Genomic DNA, 17,158 nt, shown 5'->3' on the forward strand with positions numbered 1-17,158 from the left:
TGAATTCAAAATGACATTTATTGCAATATATGTAATTACAGATGAATTGGGTACAAATGCATTCATGGGATAGCAAATATCGTCATTGTACTTCTCAGTATTCATTTGTTCTTAGAAATTACCTGATTAGCCTGTTGTGGATTTAACGTCTCTTTCTCTGTTTAGGTAAGTCTGTCATTAATCTGTGTTCACTCTGCCATGCATAGCACAGGAGTGTGCTTTGGGGGGTTTTGAGACATTAATTTCAACCACTGATTCAACCATTGGGCATCTGCATATGTTGCTGTCCTCTGAGAGTGCTAAGTGCTTGATCCTCCTGTATGACCATGTGTACAGCAGATTGGTATGTCTTGTGCTGATATGGGAGCAAAAGATCCTTCCACCCAATGAGAACATAGTCAATTGGTGATCTTGGAGAGCTCAAACACAACACAACTCAGAAGTCATTCACAGCACTATTATTGGGACACTACTTGGGACAACAATGTTCACATTTTACCTTTTTAGAGGGAGCTATCATCAAACTTTGAAATCTGAGAATCAGAGCATCCAGTGTTGCTCAAGGACAAGATCTACTCAGAATAAGTACAAAAACGTGGATGTAGAAAACATATGTATGCAAATACATAAATTTGTTTCTTAAAATGCTTATACCTATAGGCATTTTATATACCTATAAAACACTTAGTCACAAATAATATTAGCATGTATTTGTATTTAAAATTTCATGAAAAATATTTCCATAAGACTGCAAGATGTTTTTTAGTTACGATAACATTTCTTGTTGTCACCTTAGCTAATGTAACAGGTAAAATAGTTTATAGGCAATCATTGATAAGATGATATGGGTAAATGGACAAAATGTTCTTCTCAGGTTTAAATGTATTTGCTTTGTGGCCTCAAGATTATAAAATGCCCTACTCCTCTATATCTCTTTCTATAGTTTAGCGGTAGCAGCAGGAGCAGCATCTCCTGATCCACTGCGGCAGCTGCCATCTGCGGGACACTTCTCCATCCAGGGCTCCCCTCAGCACTTCCCTATCCAGAGTTACCCTCTCCTCATCCTCAACCAGGACATGCAGAGTGGAACTGGTGGCCACGACCTGTTCATACCGCTCATGTGCCCACATGGCCTTCATCTGCTGACCCGTTACTCTTTCCTCTTCTTCCTTCTGTACCTCTTCATTCTCCTCCACCAGTGTTTGAACAGCTTTGTCTGTCATCTCTCTGAATCTGTCTATTTTTATTACTGTTTCACTTATAAGATGTTCTATGTGCTCCAGGTAATCAGTGCTTGTTTCTGTTCTTTTGCTCTTTAGCTTGTTTATCTCAATCAGTATGCACTCTTTTAACAGGTTAATTTCTCTTTCCTTTTCTATGACTTTCTGCTTCTCTGTCTCACTCTCTCGTAGAAGAACTTCATTGTGCCTCTCGATTTCAGCTTTCTTCAGCTGCATTTCAATTTTCTCTCGCTGTATCCCAGCTCTCTCCATTTCGTTCCTTTGTATGACTTGTAATCTGTTCTCTAATTCCTCTTTCATTTGCATTATGATTCTTCGCATTTTCTCTATCTCTTTTTTGGTGGGCAGAAGGTCTCTGTCAGTGGTCTGATCTCTAGTTCCTAAAAGCTCTTGATCATCTGTCTGTGTGCTTTTTTCCATGACTTCAGCCATACTTATAAGTTCTGTCATGGTTTTTGCATCTTGAATTTGTGTTTCCAATTTATGCTGTATGCAAACTTCCTTTGCCTTTTCCTTATTGCATATGATTTGCAATTGCAATTCCTCATCCATCCTCTGTAAATCCAGCCATTTGATGTTAAGGTCATGTTTTTCTTCTTCTAGAAGCAATTTCATGGTCTCAAACTCTTTGTTTTCTTCTGCTCTTTCAGCAGCCATCTTCTCTAATTCCTCATTCTTTCTGGCGATTACCTCTTCAAGAATTCTGTGCTGCTCTTTTTCACTTTCTAGTGTTGTTATTATGTCAAATAAGTGTTGCATGTCCATTCTGGCCTTGTCCAAAGCATTCTTCAAATCATTAACTTCTCTTTGTATAGATGCCTTTGACTGTTCTATAGCATTCCTTTCATCTTCTAAATTTTGCCTTTGAAGATCAACATCATATTGCTTAGCTTCCAAGTTGGCCTTCATTTCTTCCATCTCATTTTTCAATTTGGTTGTACTCAATCTCATGCTTTCCTTTTCTGTTTCAATTTCAGTCATTATTTGATCGAGCTCCTCTCTTTCCTGATTCATTTTCTCTTTCATCATGTTAATGTCTTCTTGTTTTGCTTCAAGCTCTGCCCTGAACTTATCCAGATCATTGGTGTCCTTTGTAATTTTATTCCCCTTTTCCTCCAGAAGTTGCTTTTCTTCATTTAATTCATTCTCTCTTTGGTCCAATAAAACTTTGTCAGTTATTATTTTGTCTTTGCCTTTCTCTATTTCTTCTCTCTCTTTTTCCAGTTGATCTTTCACCATGTCTAGTTCTTTCCACCTCTTTGCCATTTCTTCCTTTTCTTTTTCAGCCTCTTCCTTCTTTCTCTTGATCAGGGTTATTTCCCTTTCAATTGCTTTTCTCTCTTCTTCCATTCCTATTCTGTCAATGTTCTCCTTTTCTTTTTGTTTTAATATGTGCAAATGCAACTCTTCATCTTTCCTCTGTAGCTCCAATCTTTTACGCTCAAGCTCATTTTTCTCTTCCTGAAGAATTCCGATTTTTGTATCAATGTCTTCTTTTTGCTCTGCTATCTCAGCAGCCATCTTCTCCAGGTCATCATTCTTCCTGTTGGTTGCTTCAACAAGAATCCTGTTTTGTTCTTTTTCTTTTTCAAGTGTGGCCACAATTTCATTCAATTTTTGGATGTCAGTCCTGGCCTTTTCCAAATCATTCTTCATAGTCTCAACTTCTTTCTGCGTAGATGCCTTTACCTGCTCAAAATCTTTTCTCTCATGCAGTAATCTTTGTTCTTCAAGGTCAACATGATATTGCTGAGCATCCATCTTTGTCTTCATTTGTTTTAGCTCATTCTTCATTTTGCTTGTAATGTCTTTATCCATTGAAATGTTTTGCTTCTCCATTTGATTTTCACTCATTAGCTCATCAAGTTCCTTCCTCTCCTTTAACAATTTCTCTTTTATATTTTCAATCTCTTCTTTTTGACTTTCAAGTTCATCCTTAATCTTCTCTAGATTATTTTGTTCTTTCTTTATGTCTTTCAGATTCTTGTCCAGAATGATCTGTTGCTGATTCAATCCTGCCTCTCTTTCATCAAGAAACATTTGGGTGGTGATGAATTTACTTTTGCAGTCCTCTATTTCATCTTGATCCTTTTTCACTTGCAATCCCACCGTTTCTAATTCTTTCCACTTCTTCTCCATGCCTTCTTTTTCTTTTTCTGTCTCTTCTTTGCATCTCCTAATGTCATTCCTTTCTTTTTCAAGCACCTCTCTCTCCTGTTCCATTATCATTCTTTCAGTGAGCTCCTTTTCCTTATTCCCTGTGATTTGCAATTGCAATTCCTCTTCTCTCCTCTGTAACTCCAGCCATTTGCTGTTAAGTTCATGTTTTTCATCTTCTAGAAGCAATTTCATGGTCTCAAACTCTTTGTTTTCTTCTGCTCTTTCAGCAGCCATCTTCTCTAATTCCTCATTCTTTCTGGCTAATACCTCTTCAAGAATTCTGTGCTGCTCTTTTTCAATTTCTAGTGCTGTTTTTATGTCAGATAAGTGTTGCATGTCCATTCTAGCCTTTTCTAACGCATTCTTCATATCATTAACTTCTCTTTGCATAGATGCCTTTGACTGCTTGAAAGCATTCCTCTCATCTTCTAAATTTTGCCTTTGAAGATCAATATCATATTGCTTAGCTTCCAACTTGGCCTTCATTTGTTCCAACTCATTTTTCAATTTGGTGGTACTCAATCTCATGCTTTCCTTTTCTATTTCAATTTCATTTATTATTTGATCGAGCTCCTCTCTTTCCTGATTCATTTTCTCTTTCATCATGTTAATTTCTTCTTGTTTTTCTTCAAGCTCTGCCCTGATCTTATCCAGATCATTGGTGTCCTTTGTAATTTTATTCCACTTTTCCTCCAGAAGTTGCTTTTCTTCATTTAATTCATTCGCTTTTTGGTCCAATAAAACATTGTCAGTTATTATTTTGTCTTTGCCTTTCTCTATTTTTTCTCTCTCTTTTTCTAATTGATCTTTCACCATGTCTAGTTCTTTCCACCTCTTTGCCATTTCTTCCTTTTCTTTTTCAGCCTCTTCCTTCTTTCTCTTGATCAGGGTTATTTCCCTTTCAATTGCTTTTCTCTCTTCTTCCATTCCTATTCTGTCAATGTTCTCCTTTTCTTTTTGTTTTAATATGTGCAAATGCAACTCTTCATCTTTCCTCTGTAGCTCCAATCTTTTACGCTCAAGCTCATTTTTCTCTTCCTGAAGAATTCCGATTTTTGTATCAATGTCTTCTTTTTGCTCTGCTATCTCAGCAGCCATCTTCTCCAGGTCATCATTCTTCCTGTTGGTTGCTTCAACAAGAATCCTGTTTTGTTCTTTTTCTTTTTCAAGTGTGGCCACAATTTCATTCAATTTTTGGATGTCAGTCCTGGCCTTTTCCAAATCATTCTTCATAGTCTCAACTTCTTTCTGCGTAGATGCCTTTACCTGCTCAAAATCTTTTCTCTCATGCAGTAATCTTTGTTCTTCAAGGTCAACATGATATTGCTGAGCATCCATCTTTGTCTTCATTTGTTTTAGCTCATTCTTCATTTTGCTTGTAATGTCTTTATCTATTGAAATGTTTTGCTTCTCCATTTGATTTTCACTCATTAGCTCATCAAGTTCCTTCCTCTCCTTTAACAATTTCTCTTTTATATTTTCAATCTCTTCTTTTTGACTTTCAAGTTCATCCTTAATCTTCTCTAGATTATTTTGTTCTTTCTTTATGTCTTTCAGATTCTTGTCCAGAATGATCTGTTGCTGATTCAGTCCTGCCTCTCTTTCATCAAGAAACATTTGGGTGGTGATGAATTTACTTTTGCAGTCCTCTATTTCATCTTGATCCTTTTTCACTTGCAATCCCACCGTTTCTAATTCTTTCCACTTCTTCTCCATGCCTTCTTTTTCTTTTTCTGTCACTTCTTTGCATCTCCTAATGTCATTCCTTTCTTTTTCAAGCGCCTCACTCTCCTGTTCCATTATCATTCTTTCAGTGAGCTCCTTTTCCTTATTCTCTGTGATTTGCAATTCCAATTCCTCTTCTCTCCTCTGTAACTCCAGCCATTTGCTGTTAAGTTCATGTTTTTCATCTTCTAGAAGCAATTTCATGGTCTCAAACTCTTTGTTTTCTTCTGCTCTTTCAGCAGCCATCTTCTCTAATTCCTCATTCTTTCTGGCTGTTACCTCTTCAAGAATTTTGTGCTGCTCTTTTTCACTTTCTAGTGTTGTTATTATGTCAGATAAGTGTTGCATGTCCATTCTAGCCTTTTCTAACGCATTCTTCATATCATTAACTTCTCTTTGCACAGAAGCCTTTGACTGCTTGAAAGCATTCCTCTCATCTTCTAAATTTTGCCTTTGAAGATCAATATCATATTGCTTAGCTTCCAACTTGGCCTTAATTTGTTCCACCTCATTTCTCAATTTGGTTGTACTCAATCTCATGCTTTCCTTTTCTATTTCAATTTCATTTATTATTTGATCGAGCTCCTCTCTTTCCTGATTCATTTTCTCTTTCATCATGTTAATTTCTTCTTGTTTTTCTTCAAGCTCTGCCCTGATCTTATCCAGATCATTGGTGTCCTTTGTAATTTTATTCCACTTTTCCTCCAGAAGTTGCTTTTCTTCATTTAATTCATTCGCTTTTTGGTCCAATAAAACATTGTCAGTTATTATTTTGTCTTTGCCTTTCTCTATTTCTTCTCTCTCTTTTTCTAATTGATCTTTCACCATGTCTAGTTCTTTCCACCTCTTTGCCATTTCTTCCTTTTCTTTTTCAGCCTCTTCCTTATTTCTCTTGATCAGGGTTATTTCCCTTTCAATTGCTTTTCTCTCTTCTTCCATTCCTATTCTGTCAATGTTCTCCTTTTCTTTTTGTTTTAATATGTGCAAATGCAACTCTTCATCTTTCCTCTGTAGCTCCAATCTTTTACGCTCAAGCTCATTTTTCTCTTCCTGAAGAATTCCGATTTTTGTATCAATGTCTTCTTTTTGCTCTGCTATCTCAGCAGCCATCTTCTCCAGGTCATCATTCTTCCTGTTGGTTGCTTCAACAAGAATCCTGTTTTGTTCTTTTTCTTTTTCAAGTGTGGCCACAATTTCATTCAATTTTTGGATGTCAGTCCTGGCCTTTTCCAAATCATTCTTCATAGTCTCAACTTCTTTCTGCGTAGATGCCTTTACCTGCTCAAAATCTTTTCTCTCATGCAGTAATCTTTGTTCTTCAAGGTCAACATGATATTGCTGAGCATCCATCTTTGTCTTCATTTGTTTTAGCTCATTCTTCATTTTGCTTGTAATGTCTTTATCTATTGAAATGTTTTGCTTCTCCATTTGATTTTCACTCATTAGCTCATCAAGTTCCTTCCTCTCCTTTAACAATTTCTCTTTTATATTTTCAATCTCTTCTTTTTGACTTTCAAATTCATCCTTAATCTTCTCTAGATTATTTTGTTCTTTCTTTATGTCTTTCAGATTCTTGTCCAGAATGATCTGTTGCTGATTCAGTCCTGCCTCTCTTTCATCAAGAAACATTTGGGTGGTGATGAATTTACTTTTGCAGTCCTCTATTTCATCTTGATCCTTTTTCACTTGCAATCCCACCGTTTCTAATTCTTTCCACTTCTTCTCCATGCCTTCTTTTTCTTTTTCTGTCTCTTCTTTGCATCTCCTAATGTCATTCCTTTCTTTTTCAAGCGCCTCTCTCTCCTGTTCCATTATCATTCTTTCAGTGAGCTCCTTTTCCTTATTCCCTGTGATTTGCAATTGCAATTCCTCTTCTATCCTCTGTAACTCCAGCCATTTGCTGTTAAGTTCATGTTTTTCATCTTCTAGAAGCAATTTCATGGTCTCAAACTCTTTGTTTTCTTCTGCTCTTTCAGCAGCCATCTTCTCTAATTCCTCATTCTTTCTGGCTGTTACCTCTTCAAGAATTTTGTGCTGCTCTTTTTCACTTTCTAGTGTTGTTATTATGTCAGATAAGTGTTGCATGTCCATTCTAGCCTTTTCTAACGCATTCTTCATATCATTAACTTCTCTTTGCACAGAAGCCTTTGACTGCTTGAAAGCATTCCTCTCATCTTCTAAATTTTGCCTTTGAAGATCAATATCATATTGCTTAGCTTCCAACTTGGCCTTAATTTGTTCCACCTCATTTCTCAATTTGGTTGTACTCAATCTCATGCTTTCCTTTTCTATTTCAATTTCATTTATTATTTGATTGAGCTCCTCTCTTTCCTGATTCATTTTCTCTTTCATCATGTTAATTTCTTCTTGTTTTTCTTCAAGCTCTGCCCTGATCTTATCCAGATCATTGGTGTCCTTTGTAATTTTATTCCACTTTTCCTCCAGAAGTTGCTTTTCTTCATTTAATTCATTCGCTTTTTGGTCCAATAAAACATTGTCAGTTATTATTTTGTCTTTGCCTTTCTCTATTTCTTCTCTCTCTTTTTCTAATTGATCTTTCACCATGTCTAGTTCTTTCCACCTCTTTGCCATTTCTTCCTTTTCTTTTTCAGCCTCTTCCTTATTTCTCTTGATCAGGGTTATTTCCCTTTCAATTGCTTTTCTCTCTTCTTCCATTCCTATTCTGTCAATGTTCTCCTTTTCTTTTTGTTTTAATATGTGCAAATGCAACTCTTCATCTTTCCTCTGTAGCTCCAATCTTTTACGCTCAAGCTCATTTTTCTCTTCCTGAAGAATTCCGATTTTTGTATCAATGTCTTCTTTTTGCTCTGCTATCTCAGCAGCCATCTTCTCCAGGTCATCATTCTTCCTGTTGGTTGCTTCAACAAGAATCCTGTTTTGTTCTTTTTCTTTTTCAAGTGTGGCCACAATTTCATTCAATTTTTGGATGTCAGTCCTGGCCTTTTCCAAATCATTCTTCATAGTCTCAACTTCTTTCTGCGTAGATGCCTTTACCTGCTCAAAATCTTTTCTCTCATGCAGTAATCTTTGTTCTTCAAGGTCAACATGATATTGCTGAGCATCCATCTTTGTCTTCATTTGTTTTAGCTCATTCTTCATTTTGCTTGTAATGTCTTTATCTATTGAAATGTTTTGCTTCTCCATTTGATTTTCACTCATTAGCTCATCAAGTTCCTTCCTCTCCTTTAACAATTTCTCTTTTATATTTTCAATCTCTTCTTTTTGACTTTCAAGTTCATCCTTAATCTTCTCTAGATTATTTTGTTCTTTCTTTATGTCTTTCAGATTCTTGTCCAGAATGATCTGTTGCTGATTCAGTCCTGCCTCTCTTTCATCAAGAAACATTTGGGTGGTGATGAATTTACTTTTGCAGTCCTCTATTTCATCTTGATCCTTTTTCACTTGCAATCCCACCGTTTCTAATTCTTTCCACTTCTTCTCCATGCCTTCTTTTTCTTTTTCTGTCTCTTCTTTGCATCTCCTAATGTCATTCCTTTCTTTTTCAAGCGCCTCTCTCTCCTGTTCCATTATCATTCTTTCAGTGAGCTCCTTTTCCTTATTCCCTGTGATTTGCAATTGCAATTCCTCTTCTCTCCTCTGTAACTCCAGCCATTTGCTGTTAAGTTCATGTTTTTCATCTTCTAGAAGCAATTTCATGGTCTCAAACTCTTTGTTTTCTTCTGCTCTTTCAGCAGCCATCTTCTCTAATTCCTCATTCTTTCTGGCTGTTACCTCTTCAAGAATTTTGTGCTGCTCTTTTTCACTTTCTAGTGTTGTTATTATGTCAGATAAGTGTTGCATGTCCATTCTAGCCTTTTCTAATGCATTCTTCATATCATTAACTTCTCTTTGCATAGATGCCTTTGACTGCTTGAAAGCATTCGTCTCATCTTCTAAATTTTGCCTTTGAAGATCAATATCATATTGCTTAGCTTCCAACTTGGCCTTCATTTGTTCCACCTCATTTTTAAATTTGCTTGTACTCAATCTCATGCTTTCCTTTTCTGTTTCAATTTCATTCATTATTTGATCGAGCTCCTCTCTTTCCTGATTCATTTTCTCTTTCATCATGTTAATTTCTTCCTGTTTTTCTTCAAGCTCTGCCCTGATGTTATCCAGATCATTGGTGTCCTTGGTAATTTTATTCCACTTTTGCTCCAGAAGTTGCTTTTCTTCATTTAATTCATTCGCTTTTTGGTCCAGTAAAACATTGTCAGTTATTATTTTGTCTTTGCCTTTCTCTATTTCTTCTCTCTCTTTTTCTAATTGATCTTTCACCATGTCTAGTTCTTTCCACCTCTTTGCCATTTCTTCCTTTTCTTTTTCAGCCTCTTCCTTCTTTCTCTTGATCAGGGTTATTTCCCTTTCAATTGCTTTTCTCTCTTCTTCCATTCCTATTCTGTCAATGTTCTCCTTTTCTTTTTGTTTTAATATGTGCAAATGCAACTCTTCATCTTTCCTCTGTAGCTCCAATCTTTTACGCTCAAGCTCATTTTTCTCTTCCTGAAGAATTCCGATTTTTGTATCAATGTCTTCTTTTTGCTCTGCTATCTCAGCAGCCATCTTCTCCAGGTCATCATTCTTCCTGTTGGTTGCTTCAACAAGAATCCTGTTTTGTTCTTTTTCTTTTTCAAGTGTGGCCACAATTTCATTCAATTTTTGGATGTCAGTCCTGGCCTTTTCCAAATCATTCTTCATAGTCTCAACTTCTTTCTGCGTAGATGCCTTTACCTGCTCAAAATCTTTTCTCTCATGCAGTAATCTTTGTTCTTCAAGGTCAACATGATATTGCTGAGCATCCATCTTTGTCTTCATTTGTTTTAGCTCATTCTTCATTTTGCTTGTAATGTCTTTATCTATTGAAATGTTTTGCTTCTCCATTTGATTTTCACTCATTAGCTCATCAAGTTCCTTCCTCTCCTTTAACAATTTCTCTTTTATATTTTCAATCTCTTCTTTTTGACTTTCAAGTTCATCTTTAATCTTCTCTAGATTATTTTGTTCTTTCTTTATGTCTTTCAGATTCTTGTCCAGAATGATCTGTTGCTGATTCAGTCCTGCCTCTCTTTCATCAAGAAACATTTGGGTGGTGATGAATTTACTTTTGCAGTCCTCTATTTCATCTTGATCCTTTTTCACTTGCAATCCCACCGTTTCTAATTCTTTCCACTTCTTCTCCATGCCTTCTTTTTCTTTTTCTGTCTCTTCTTTGCATCTCCTAATGTCATTCCTTTCTTTTTCAAGCGCCTCTCTCTCCTGTTCCATTATCATTCTTTCAGTGAGCTCCTTTTCCTTATTCCCTGTGATTTGCAATTGCAATTCCTCTTCTCTCCTCTGTAACTCCAGCCATTTGCTGTTAAGTTCATGTTTTTCATCTTCTAGAAGCAATTTCATGGTCTCAAACTCTTTGTTTTCTTCTGCTCTTTCAGCAGCCATCTTCTCTAATTCCTCATTCTTTCTGGCTGTTACCTCTTCAAGAATTTTGTGCTGCTCTTTTTCACTTTCTAGTGTTGTTATTATGTCAGATAAGTGTTGCATGTCCATTCTAGCCTTTTCTAACGCATTCTTCATATCATTAACTTCTCTTTGCACAGAAGCCTTTGACTGCTTGAAAGCATTCCTCTCATCTTCTAAATTTTGCCTTTGAAGATCAATATCATATTGCTTAGCTTCCAACTTGGCCTTAATTTGTTCCACCTCATTTCTCAATTTGGTTGTACTCAATCTCATGCTTTCCTTTTCTATTTCAATTTCATTTATTATTTGATCGAGCTCCTCTCTTTCCTGATTCATTTTCTCTTTCATCATGTTAATTTCTTCTTGTTTTTCTTCAAGCTCTGCCCTGATCTTATCCAGATCATTGGTGTCCTTTGTAATTTTATTCCACTTTTCCTCCAGAAGTTGCTTTTCTTCATTTAATTCATTCTCTTTTTGGTCCAATAAAACATTGTCAGTTATTATTTTGTCTTTGCCTTTCTCTATTACTTCTCTCTCTTTTTCCAGTTGATCTTTCACCATGTCTAGTTCTTTCCACCTCTTTGCCATTTCTTCCTTTTCTTTTTCAGCCTCTTCCTTCTTTCTCTTGATCAGGGTTATTTCCCTTTCAATTGCTTTTCTCTCTTCTTCCATTCCTATTCTGTCAATGTTCTCCTTTTCTTTTTGTTTTAATATGTGCAAATGCAACTCTTCATCTTTCCTCTGTAACTCCAATCTTTTACGCTCAAGCTCATTTTTCTCTTCCTGAAGAATTCCGATTTTTGTATCAATGTCTTCTTTTTGCTCTGCTATCTCAGCAGCCATCTTCTCTAGGTCATCATTCTTCCTCTTTGTTGCTTCAACAAGAATCCTGTTTTGTTCTTTTTCTTTTTCAAGTGTGGCCACAATTTCATTCAATTTTTGGATGTCATTCCTGGCCTTTTCCAAATCATTCTTCATAATGTGAACTTCTTTCTGCGTAGAAGCCTTTACCTGCTCAAAATCTTTTCTCTCATGCAGTAATCTTTGTTCTTCAAGGTCAACATGATATTGCTGAGCATCCATCTTTGTCATCTTTTGTTTTAGCTCATTCTTCAATTTGCTTGTAATGTCTTTTTCTATTGAAATGTTTTGCTTCTCCATTTGATTTTTACTCATTAGGTCATCAAGTTCCTTCCTCTCCTTTAACAATTTCTCTTTTATATTTTCAATCTCTTCTTTTTGAATTTCAAGTTCATCCTTAATCTTCTCTAGATTATTTTGTTCTTTCTTTATGTCTTTCAGATTCTCGTCCATAATTATCTGTTTCTGATTCAGTCCTGCCTCTCTTTCATCAAGAACCATTTGGGTGGTGATGTATTTTCTTTTGCATTCTTCTAGTTCATCTTGATCTTTTTTCACTTGCAATTCCACAGTTTCTAGTTCTTTCCACTTCTTCTCCATGCCTTCTTTTTCTTTTTCTGTCTCTTCTGTGCATCTTCTAATGTCATTCTTTTCTTTTTCAAGAGCCTCTCTCTCCTGTTCCATTATCATTCTTTCACTGAGCTCCTTTTCTTTATTCCCTGTGATTTGCAATTGCAATTCCTCTTCTCTCCTCTGCATCTCCAGCCATTTGCAGTTAAGTTCATGTTTTTCAAGTTCAAGAAGCACTTTCTTCCTCTCATTCTCTTTGTTTTCTTCTGCTCTTTCAGCAACCATCTTATCTAATTCCTCATTCTGTCTTGATATTACCTCTTCAAGAATCCTGTGTTGTTCTTTTTGATGGTCTACTGTGGTTACTATGTCAGATAAGTGTTGCATGTCCATTCTGGCCTTTTCCAAAGCATTCTTCATATCATTAACTTCTCTTTGCATAGATGACTTTGACTTTTCAAAATCATACCTCGCATCTTCTAAATTTTGCTTTTGAAGATCAACATCATATAGATAAGCTTCCAATTTGGCCTTCATTTGTTCCACCTCATTTTTAAATTTGGCTGTAATTTCTATTTTCACTTGAATGCTTTCCTTCTCTGTTTCAATTTCATTCATTATTTGCTCAAGCTCCTCTCTTTCCTGTTTCATTTTCTCTTTCGTCATTCTAATTTCATCTTGTTTTTCTTCAAGTTCCTCCTTAATCGTATCCAGATTGTTGTTCTCCTTTGTAACTTTATTCATCTTTTCCTCCAGAAGTTGCTTTTCTTCATTTAATTCATTCTCTCTTTGGTCCAATAAAACTTTGTCAGTTATTATTTTGTCTTTGCCTTTCTCTATTTCTTCTCTCTCTTTTTCTAATTGATCTTTCACCATGTCTAGTTCTTTCCACCTCTTTGCCATTTCTTCCTTTTCTTTTTCAGCCTCTTCCTTCTTTCTCTTGATCAGGGTTATTTCCCTTTCAATTGCTTTTCTCTCTTCTTCCATTCCTATTCTGTCAATGTTCTCCTTTTCTTTTTGTTTTAATATGTGCAAATGCAACTCTTCATCTTTCCTCTGTAACTCCAATCTTTTACACTCAAGCTCATTTTTCTCTTCCTGAAGAATTCCAATTTTTGTATCAATGTCTTGTTTTTGCTCTGCTATCTCAGCAGCCATCTTCTCCAGGTCATCATTCTTCCTGTTGGTTGCCTCAACAAGAATCCTGTTTTGTTCTTTTTCTTTTTCAAGTGTGTCCATACTTTCATTCAATTTTTGGATGTCATTCCTGGCCTTTTCCAAATCATTCTTCATAGTCTCAACTTCTTTCTGCGTAGATGCCTTTACCTGCTCAAAATCTTTTCTCTCATGCAGTAATCTTTGTTCTTCAAGGTCAACATGATATTGCTGAGCATCCATCTTCACCTTCATTTGTTTTAGTTCATTCTTCATTTTGATTGCAATGTCTTTATCCATTAAAATGTTTTGCTTCTCCATTTGATTTTCAATCATTAGTCCATGAAGCTCCTTCCTCTCCTTAATCAATTTCTCTTTGATATTTTCAATTTCTTCTTTTTCCCTTTCAAACTCAGCCTTAAACTTATCAAGAATATTTTGTTCTTTCTTTATGTTTTTCAGATTCTTATCCATAATGATCTCTTTCTGATTCAGTCCTTCCTCTCTTTCATCGAGTAACATTTGCATGGCGATGAAATTGCTTTTGAATTTGTTTATTTCATCTTGATCTTTTTTCACTTTCAATTCCACAGTTTCTAGTTCATTCCACTTCTTCTCAATGTCTTCTTTTTCTTTTTCTGTCTCTTCTTTGCATCTCCTAATGTCATTCCTTTCTTTTTCAAGAGCCTCTCTCTCCTGTTCCATTATCATTCTTTCAGTGAGCTCCTTTTCCTTATTCCCTGTGATTTGCAATTGCAATTCCTCATCTCTCCTCTGTAACTCAAGGCATTTGCTGTTAAGATCATGTTTTTCAACTTCAAGAAGAGCTTTTTTGGTTTCAAACTCTTTTTTTTCTTCTGCTCTTTCAATAACCATCTTATCTAATTCCTCATTCTGTCTGCATATTACCTTTTCAAGAAACCTGTGTTGTTCTTTTTCATGTTCTAGTGTGGTTAATATGTCAGTTAAGTGTTGCATGTCCATTCTGGCCTTTTCTAAAGCATTCTTCAAATCATTAACTTCTCTTTGTATAGATGCCTTTGACTGCTCAAAAGCATTCCTCTCAACTTCTAAATTTTGCCTTTGAAGATCAACATCATATTGCTTAGCTTCCAACTTGGCCTTCAATTGTTCCACCTCATTTTTCAATTTTGTTGTAATTTCTCTACTCAGTCGAATGCTTTCCTTTTCTGTTTCAATTTCATAAATTATTTGATTGAGCTCTTCTCTTTCCTGTTTTATTTTCCCTTTCATCATATTAATTTCTTCTTTTTTTTCTTCAAGATTGAAATTAATTTTATACAGATTGTTGCTTTCCTTTGTTATTTCATTGATCTTTATCTCCAGGAGTTGCTTTTCTTCATTTAATTCATTCTCTTTTTGGTCCAATAAAACATTGTCAGTTATTATTTTGTCTTTGCCTTTCTCTATTTCTTCTCTCTCTTTTTCTAATTGATCTTTCACCATGTCTAGTTCTTTCCACCTCTTTGCCATTTCTTCCTTTTCTTTTTCAGCCTCTTCATTCTTTCTCTTGATCAGGGTTATTTCCCTTTCAATTGCTTTTCTCTCTTCTTCCATTCCTATTCTGTCAATGTTCTCCTTTTCTTTTTGTTTTAATATGTGCAAATGCAACTCTTCATCTTTCCTCTGTAGCTCCAATCTTTTACGCTCAAGCTCATTTTTCTCTTCCTGAAGAATGCTAATTGTTGTGTCAATGTCTTGTTTTTGCTCTGCTAACTCAGCAGCCAACTTCTCCAGGTCATCGTTCTTTCTATTTGTTGCCTCAACAAGAAACCTGTTTTGTTCTTTTTCTTTTTCAAGTGTGGTTACAGTTTCATTAAATTTTTGGATGTCATTCCTGGCCTTTTCCAAATCAAATCTCATAGCCTCACATTCTTCTTGCATAGATGCCTTTACCTGCTCAAAATATTTCCTCTCATGCAGTAATCTTTGTTCTTCAAGGTCAACATGATATTGTTGAGTATCTATCTTCACCTTCATTTGTTTTAGTTCATTCTTCATTTTGAATGCAATGTCTTTATCCATCAAAATGTTTTCCTTCTCCATTTGATTTTCAATCATTAGTTCATGAATTTCCTTCCTCTCCTTTAACAATTTCTCTTTTATATTTTCAATCTCTTCTTTTTGCCTTTCAAGCTCACACTTAAACCTATCAAGATTATTTTGTTCTTTCATTATGTCTTTCAGATTCTTATCCATAATGATATGTTTCTGATTCAGTCCAGCCTCTCTTTCATCGAGTAACATTTTCATGGTGATGAAGTTGCTTTTGAATTTGTTTATTTCATCTTGATCTTTTTGCACTTGCAATTCTTCAATTTCTAGTTCTTTCCACTTCTTCTCCATGTCTTCTTTTTCTTTTTCTGTCTCTTCTTTGCATCTCCTAATGTCATTCCTTTCTTTTTCAAGAGCCTCGCTCTCCTGTTCCATTATCATTCTTTCAGCGAGCTCCTTTTCTTTATTTTCTGTGATTTGCAATTGCAATTCCTCTTCTCTCCTCTGTAACTCCAGCCATTTGCTGTTAAGGTCATGTTTTTCAACTTCAAGAAGAGCTTTCTTGGTCTCAAACTCTTTGTTTTCTTCTGCTCTTTCAGCAACCATCTTATCTAATTCCTCATTCTGTCTTGATATTACCTCTTCAAGAATCCTTTGTTGTTCTTTTTGATGTTCTACTGTGGTTACTATGTCAGATAAGTGTTGCATGTCCATTCTGGCCTTTTCCAATGCGTTCTTCAAATCGTTCACTTCTCTTTGCATAGATGCCTTTGACTGTTCAAAATCATTCCTCGCATCTTCTAAATTTTGCTTTTGAAGATCAACATCATATAGATAAGCTTCCAACTTGGCCTTCATTTGTTCCACGTCATTTTTAAATTTGGATGTAATTTCGGTATTCATTTGAATGCTTTCCTTCTCTGTTTCAATTTCATTCATTATTTGATCAATCTCCTCTCTTTCCAGTTTCAATTTCCCTTTCATCATGCTAATTTCATCTTGTTTTTCTTCAACTTCTACCCTGATCGCACTCAGATTGTTGCTCTCCTTTGTAATTTTATTCTGCTTCTCCTCCAGAAGTTGCTTTTCTTCATTTAATTCATTCGCTTTTTGGTCCAATAAAACATTGTCAGTTATTATTTTGTCTTTGCCTTTCTCTATTTCTTCTCTCTCTTTTTCTAATTGATCTTTCACCATGTCTAGTTCTTTCCACCTCTTTGCCATTTCTTCCTTTTCTTTTTCAGCCTCTTCCTTATTTCTCTTGATCAGGGTTATTTCCCTTTCAATTGCTTTTCTCTCTTCTTCCATTCCTATTCTGTCAATGTTCTCCTTTTCTTTTTGTTTTAATATGTGCAAATGCAACTCTTCATCTTTCCTCTGTAACTCAAATCTTTTACGCTCAAGCTCATTTTTCTCTTCCTGAAGAATTCCGATTTTTGTGTCAATGTCTTGTTTTTGCTCTGCTATCTCAGCAGCCATCTTCTCCAGGTCCTCATTCTTCCTGTTGGTTGCTTCAACAAGAATCCTGTTTTGTTCTTTTTCTTTTTCAAGTGTGGCCACAATTTCATTCAATTTTTGGATGTCAGTCCTGGCCTTTTCCAAATCATTCTTCATAGTCTCAACTTCTTTCTGCGTAGATGCCTTTACCTGCTCAAAATCTTTTCTCTCATGCAGTAATCTTTGTTCTTCAAGGTCAACATGATATTGCTGAGCATCCATCTTTGTCTTCATTTGTTTTAGCTCATTCTTCATTTTGCTTGTAATGTCTTTATCTATTGAAATGTTTTGCTTCTCCATTTGATTTTCACTCATTAGCTCATCAAGTTCCTTCCTCTCCTTTAGCAATTTCTCTTTTATATTTTCAATCTCTTCTTTTTGACTTTCAAGTTCATCCTTAATCTTCTCTAGATTATATTGTTCTTTCTTTATGTCTTTCAGATTCTTGTCCAGAA

General features: G+C 35.5%; 1 protein-coding gene across 1 annotated transcript in view; it reads right to left on the minus strand.

The window, feature by feature from the left end:
* Positions 1-17,158, minus strand: part of si:ch211-250g4.3 — a 46,035-nt gene continuing 28,877 nt past the window's right edge. The window contains exon 5 of the mRNA XM_035529504.1: positions 1-17,158. This exon is cut by the window's right edge and continues 21,103 nt beyond it. Within this exon, the coding sequence (XP_035385397.1) occupies positions 945-17,158 (16,214 nt within the window). The 3' untranslated portion in view covers positions 1-944.

The sequence above is a fragment of the Electrophorus electricus genome, chromosome 8 (assembly GCF_013358815.1).
Source record: "Electrophorus electricus isolate fEleEle1 chromosome 8, fEleEle1.pri, whole genome shotgun sequence".
Classification (NCBI taxonomy): Eukaryota; Metazoa; Chordata; class Actinopteri; order Gymnotiformes; family Gymnotidae; genus Electrophorus; species Electrophorus electricus.